This window comes from Pygoscelis adeliae, unplaced genomic scaffold (genome assembly GCF_000699105.1).
Source record: "Pygoscelis adeliae isolate BGI_AS28 unplaced genomic scaffold, ASM69910v1 Scaffold343, whole genome shotgun sequence".
Classification (NCBI taxonomy): Eukaryota; Metazoa; Chordata; class Aves; order Sphenisciformes; family Spheniscidae; genus Pygoscelis; species Pygoscelis adeliae.
The window spans coordinates 1,106,095-1,112,518 of NW_008824402.1; the positions used below are offsets into that span (position 1 = coordinate 1,106,095).

The 6,424-nt window shown below is 49.1% G+C and overlaps 1 protein-coding gene across 1 annotated transcript in view; it reads right to left on the reverse strand.

Moving 5' to 3' along the window:
- Window positions 1-6,424, reverse strand: part of CACNA1S (calcium channel, voltage-dependent, L type, alpha 1S subunit) — a 50,193-nt gene that overhangs the window by 40,117 nt on the left and 3,652 nt on the right. Inside the window, exon 2 of the mRNA XM_009320371.1 lies at window positions 4,541-4,646. Within this exon, the coding sequence (XP_009318646.1) occupies window positions 4,541-4,646 (106 nt within the window). The remainder of the gene's footprint in view (window positions 1-4,540; window positions 4,647-6,424) is intronic.

Here is a 6,424-nt window from a genome sequence, read left to right on the forward strand (position 1 = left end):
AAGGTCTGCTTGGTTTGAAAAGGCTTTGCTGGGTGCTACCACTGCAGCCAGCAAAACCATGGACAAGGGAATGATTTGGACACAGTACAGACAAGGGCTCAGCTGATGCCTGTCAGACCCAGGGTGTGGAGATCCCAACTACAGAAAGAGAAATCCAGGGGAGCTGCAGCTAATGTACCCTTCTCCAGGGCTGGGAGCAGATGGTCAGCAACATCCCTTCAGAGGGAGCCTTGCTGAGGAGCTGGGGACCATGGCATCCTGCTTGATGGAGCAGGCTTTGGAAGCTGCTGTATTTTTACTGGCATTCAGGACAAGTGGTCAGCTCTGCTGGCCAAACTGGAGGGTGAGAGCTGCGTACCAGCAATGGGCAGCAAAAGTGACAGCTAGGATCTGTGCAAAGGGGAGGTGAAATCCTCTCACCAGCTCTGTCCACAGGTGAAGGAGCTTGAAAGAAGGCAACCTTGTGATGGCAGGGCTATATATGAAAAGGCTCCTGGGGTGGCCGAGCACCCCTGAGTAGGGCCAGGAAGGGACAGCAACAGGGAGATCAGAGGGGTCTGGCTCAGCAAAACCCCAAGTTAGGCCACGGAGGCTGCCAGGCTTACCAAGCCACAAGCTGGGCAGCGTGCTGGCCCTTTACAGCAGCCCCAGCCCAGAGCGAAGGGGAGGATTGAGGCAGGGGAAGCTCATACAGCTGCATCTTTATGTGCATCCCTCAAGATGCTGGGTAAAAGAGCAACAGTTGTTTCTGAAGTCCCATGCACCGAACCTGTGCATGGACATGTGCGTGTGTGTGGTCTATTCTTACAGTTATTAGAGGACCCGAGGAGATCAAGGGTGACCCCAGGCTCTAGGAAAGCCACATGTAATCAGGACTTTCCTGCAGTGAGTGACTCATGCCAGCCTCAAGGGACAGATACCCAACAGCAGGTACTCGCTCTTCAAAACCAGCATTGGACCAGCAATCTCTGCTTAAGGACTGCTAGACATGAGTCAGCTGCTCAAACATAGCTGTTTTCAGTGCTACTGGAGATGCCCTGGGTTACATGAGACAGTCCTGGGGTGGCAGATGTTACACAGGACCCACAAGCAAGTCACACCTCTCCAGAGCAGCAGATGGGAGGTCTGGCACACCTGCAACAGCATCAGATGCCCATATTCCTGTAACTGAATTGTGCCTGGGGCTGTGTTCAGGCTTTAAAACACAGGGGTCCTCTGACCCCTGTGGCTGAAATACATCCAATGCAACCCAAAATGGTGGGATTTTTGGAAGCATATTCCTTTATACTAAGCATCAGTTCTACCTAAACATAAAGCCATTATCTGTGATACTAACAGACTGCCTACACATAGGCCATTACCTGTATTGTTAAGAGTGTATTCTGTTCAGCTTGAGCTCCAGCTCTGTCCCCCACTCACCAGGCCCCATACTCTACCTGATACGTTTACAAAGCACATGGGACTCAGCCCAGCTGCTTTTGGATGCTCTGAAAGGGTGGCCTCCCTCTGAGCAGTGACCCTTGGGTCCCATTAGTGGGGAAAAATAGGTACTTTAGTGTGTGCAGCATGCCAAACACCATCCATCAGAACCACAGGAGGAGACCAACTGCCCTAGGAGAAAAACCCTACTCTAAATTTGCCTTTATTTCTCCATTGACCATAAACGGAGTCCAGGCAGCCAGCTCACATGCAGACATCTGTATTTTCTTGGGTGAATCCCCTTGAGTAACCTGCCTTGCTAAACATATTTCTGAACTTGCTTGCTCCTGGAGCAAGGCTTCTAGTGAAAGACAAACAGTGTGATCTGGAGCTCACTGACAATTTTGGAAACTCGAGTCAAAGTGAAAATAAATGCTGTGAAATTCTGACAAAGTTGAAAAGTCAAAATAATTTCATCAGGGTCAAAGAAAATATTTTGATTTCATTAGAATTAGACAAAATTAGACAAAAACAGCATTACCAAAAAAAAAATCTTCTGGATTAGAAGAAATCTAATCTAAAAAGAATAATAATGAAATACATTGAAATTAAACAACTGTATTTCTTCCAGGATAAAGCAAAATGGATTCATAGAAGATTTATGGGTTATTAAATATACTTTTTTCATCCCCCAAAATGAGTTCTGGTTAACAAACCTTTCATGAGACTAATTCTAAATCTAGTGTAAACTCTGTGTGCAAATCTTCCCTGGGTGGTCCTGGAAGGACAGAGTCACAAGCGTGGCTGCTCTCCAGGTTTTCCAACCTTGCAGGAAGAAAGTGGCAGCAGAGGTCTCCCAGGAGATCCTCCCTTCCCGAGATTCTCCTTGCTGGAGCCCCCCAGCTTTAGAGCAGAGTGGCTTTCACTGCATTAAGTGTCTGGGATGCAGGAGGCTTCTCTGAAGGAAGCTCAGGCTGGACAGGCTCCTGCACACCCATTAGCAGTGAGCTCTGATGAGAGTGAGCCTCGATCCTGCCTCCACAAATAATGTGCGGCAATGTCCTCACTGCTCTGACTCAGTTTCCCCTCATATATTTTGCCTCCTCATCAATTTCAAGGTCTTCAGATAAACTCAATCCTCTCTGGAGAGGAATGGGCAATGAAGAGAGGCAATTAAAAAAGTGACAGGGAGAGATTAAATGCATTGCAGCATCTCTCTGCTACAGGAAGAAACACCTCCAATAAGCCTTTGTTGCACTGCCTGCGGGCCCCGTGCAGAGCACAGCCTGATACCCGAGGTGATGGGGGTCTGGCTCAGCTCTTAGCTTGGATTGCTCCTACAAAGCCACCAGAACATGATGACAAAGGGACATGCAGAGCAGGGATGAAAGAACAGAGGCCTGGGGCTGCCAGGCTCCTGATACAGAGGGATGTTGGCGTGGCAACAGCCTGAAAAATCCCCCAATAGGATATAGCATAAGTAATCTAATATACAATAAATATAAACAGATGAAATTTCATTTACAGATGACATTACTCACTACATGCCTGCCTGCCTCCCATTAATGGGAAAGGCTGTTGGTCCTTCTTGGGCAGCATCAGTCCCTGCCGGGAGCACTGCGAGGCAGGTTGCTGCTAGGATGTCCCCCCCGTCATGCCACACTGCCACATGCTGCTGGGCTTTCTCCAGCTCTGCCCTCACAGGCGTCCTGGTCTCAGCCAAATCTCAAAAACCCTCCCAGTGGAAAGCCCCCATCCCTGCTGTCCCCACCTCCTGCTTTCCATGCTCCACCTGCCCCAGTTTTGCTTTGCCTCTTTAATCTCTCAGCTGAGATAACTGCACCTTTCAAATCCTGTTATGCCCCCTTGGCCAGGGAAGAAATCAAAAACAATGTCTTGAGCTTAACTCTGCCCCAAGCTCACAGGTGTTAAGAGAAGCTGGTCAGACAGTGCCAGGAGGCTGAATGAACACCCCAGGAATTAACTCTCCATGGGTATTTTTAATTCCCCTCCTCTGTGGACCTATCTTGGTTTTATTTTTAAAAGACATAATAACACATTGCCAATAGTGACCCCTTTTCTTCTTTCTCCAAGGAAATGAGAAGTAAACACTATCTTCAGTGCCATAAAAGCCTGTTGAGATGGAAAAAGACAAAAGCAGTTCAAGGAACTAAAAATTGCACAAGTAAAAGCTTACTTTGTATTTTGTATCACAGATTCTTTGACTGCTTTAATATTTTTCCCTGCAGAGTCTCTAAGGAACAGGCAAAAACCAGAGAGGTGCTTTTTTAAGTCACAAGTTGCCAGCAATACCTGCACACAACACACCACACCCCAACACTGAGGAGTCCTGAAATTAGCAGAAGAGAACATTTAATGAAAAAAGGGTCATATTTAGATGCTTTGATTCAGTCACCAAACTCAGACTCTCAATGGAAATCAATGTGGATTGAACCGCAGTGGGAATCTGAAGAGGGGAAAGGGGTGGCAAACCAAAAATAGTGCAAACTATTGATTTGGATCACATCAAAACATCTTATACCAGGCAAAATGGAGTGACTGGGAAAAAAACCAAAAAGGAATAACTGATTGGAAAGCAGCAACCTCTCTGCTTAAGAGAGATTTTTTTTTTTTCCCTCTTAAATAAAAAGTACCAAAATTAAAATACAGTTTTGAAATGAAAGGTCAGAAAATTTTATTCCAAAAATGCTGAAACAAAACACTTCCGCCTTTCTGGAACAGGGTGTTTCCTTTTGGAAGTGTCATGATAAAAAATTGAGGAAATTTGTTCTTTTTTTGGCATCAATTCTTCCTTCCTGTGTACTTCACACACCAATCTGCTGCCTTCAATCTCAACCCAGGGGTAGTTTCAGCACCTCTGAAAACCCATTTTGCAGCGGTTTCTCCACCACTCTGCCTCCCTCTGACTTTGCAGCATCTCTCGCTGGACCAACGACACCCGACTGCACCCCACAGAGCAGCAGCAGATGCCCCCACTACAGGTGTTACCATCTTGCACCCATGCCACACTGAGGGACCAGCTCCGCAGAGCTCTCGAAGCCAAGCACCTGGCTGTCCAGCGAGGAGGGTCAGCAGGACAGCGGGAAGGGCTGTGCCTTACCAGGCTGGAGTTGGCAACGTTGGTGTCATCCTCAGGCATCGGCAGGTAGATGGCCAGTGCAACACAGTTGGCAAAGATGGTCAGGAGGATGATGATCTCGAAAGGTCTGAGAGGAAGCATTAAGGAGTGGAGACAGGAACAAAAAAGCAGGTACAGCCCTGCCCTGTCCTCTCCTGTCTGGGTATGTGTGGGGAAACCCCACTGGCTATGGGGAAACAATCTCCCACTGGGGCAGAGAACCAGAGAGAGCAGTCAGACTTCACCCTCTGCACATCCTCAGTTGCTGCCCATTTCTTGGGTCCCCGGGGAGGGAGGGAATGGGCCAGGATGAGATGCAGGGCCTGGACACTCAGGGCATGGCTGCTGGAGAGGGGCAGCTTTGGCACAGGACATATGAGGAGGGGGCACAAATTAAAAGGCTGCAGTGGAGGAATAACGAGGGGATGGGAGAGCTGGTAGTTTCCCCCTTATCATCCTTCAGTGAATCATCCTGAAGGGTCAGGACCCTCTTACATAATGTAGGCTCTTAACCAAAGCATCACCCTTCGGAGTGTGCTGGCCCCTCTGTACTCGGCGACTGTGAGGGAGACACTGCTGAGCAGCAGATCTCAGGTGGGCCGTGTCTCCCTGACTAGAAGGTATCTAGGGGCAAGACAGCTCAGCCAGGGTCTCCTCTAGCAGAAGATCCAGCTGTTAACATTCCCGGGTGTCCTACAGCCTCAGTGCCCCAGTGCAGACAGTGCTCCTGCGACTGTCCCCAGGAGTGCCACAGGCTGGGAGTAACTAGAGTGCTCAGCCTGAGCTCCGTCCCACTCCCTAGAAGGTGGAGTTGTGCTGTTTGGGCCCTATGACAACTCTGAACAAATGGGGTGACTTGCTATTTCCCCCTGAAGGCCCTAGGATAGGCACTTGGTCACTCCCAGGCTCCTGCTGCTGTCACTGCTCTGCTGGGCCACTGAAACCTCACGGTCAAGCTTCAGCTATCACGTTCCTGAAGCCGCAAAAGAGCTCAAAGTCTGGCTCCAGGACCTTGGCCAGGCTCTCACCGCAGGGACCCCACTCTCTGTTCCTCCCAGCATGGTCCAAACCTGCCACCCTGTGGTACCCTGGGAGTGCAGTAGACATCTGGTCAGAAGATGATAGCCATCATCTTTTGCTGCCTCTATGCTGGTCACATCCAGGCCCTGCTGCAGCTCTGAAGTGCTTGTGCATAGCCACTGCACCATGCAGCTATGCACATACCTGAAAACAAAAGGGTCTTTACCACTCATCCAGTGGCCTTGTGCTGCCAGAAGACAGCTGGGTACAGCATGACGCAAAAAACTACAGGAAACATTTTTGGTCACAATGCTAATCTCAAAGTTTCCTGGCCAATAAAGTTTCTTGACGAGTACATCTCAGTTGCCCCTGATCCACTTGCCTTGCCTGTACCCCGGAAGCCACCTTAACTAAAAGCAGATGGAGGAAATGAAAATGTTGGTCCAGCTGCCCAACGGGCCAGACCCACCTACAGTATAAATCAACAAACAGTGACGTAAATCACCACACTCCCCTCCAGCCCCTTCTCCTCTCCATTGTTCTACCAGCCAACATCCACACTTATGACCACAGCCAGTGTCTACCCCCTTAAACTGTTTTGAGATCTCTCATGCCCATCCCCACCTGTAACTACCAACCTGCCATCAGGGGCAAACTGGTAAATCTCATCTGGGTACAGAGGTTCCAGTACAAGACAGGATTTCCCAGCATTCCCATCTCACTTTGGGTAGACCTTCCAAAGAACAGCTCCCAGGAACATGCTCTGTGGGAACACCTACAGCTCAGCCATGCAGACTGATGCCACTACAGACCCCTTGAAACTCAGTACCCCAGCAGAGAGGCCCT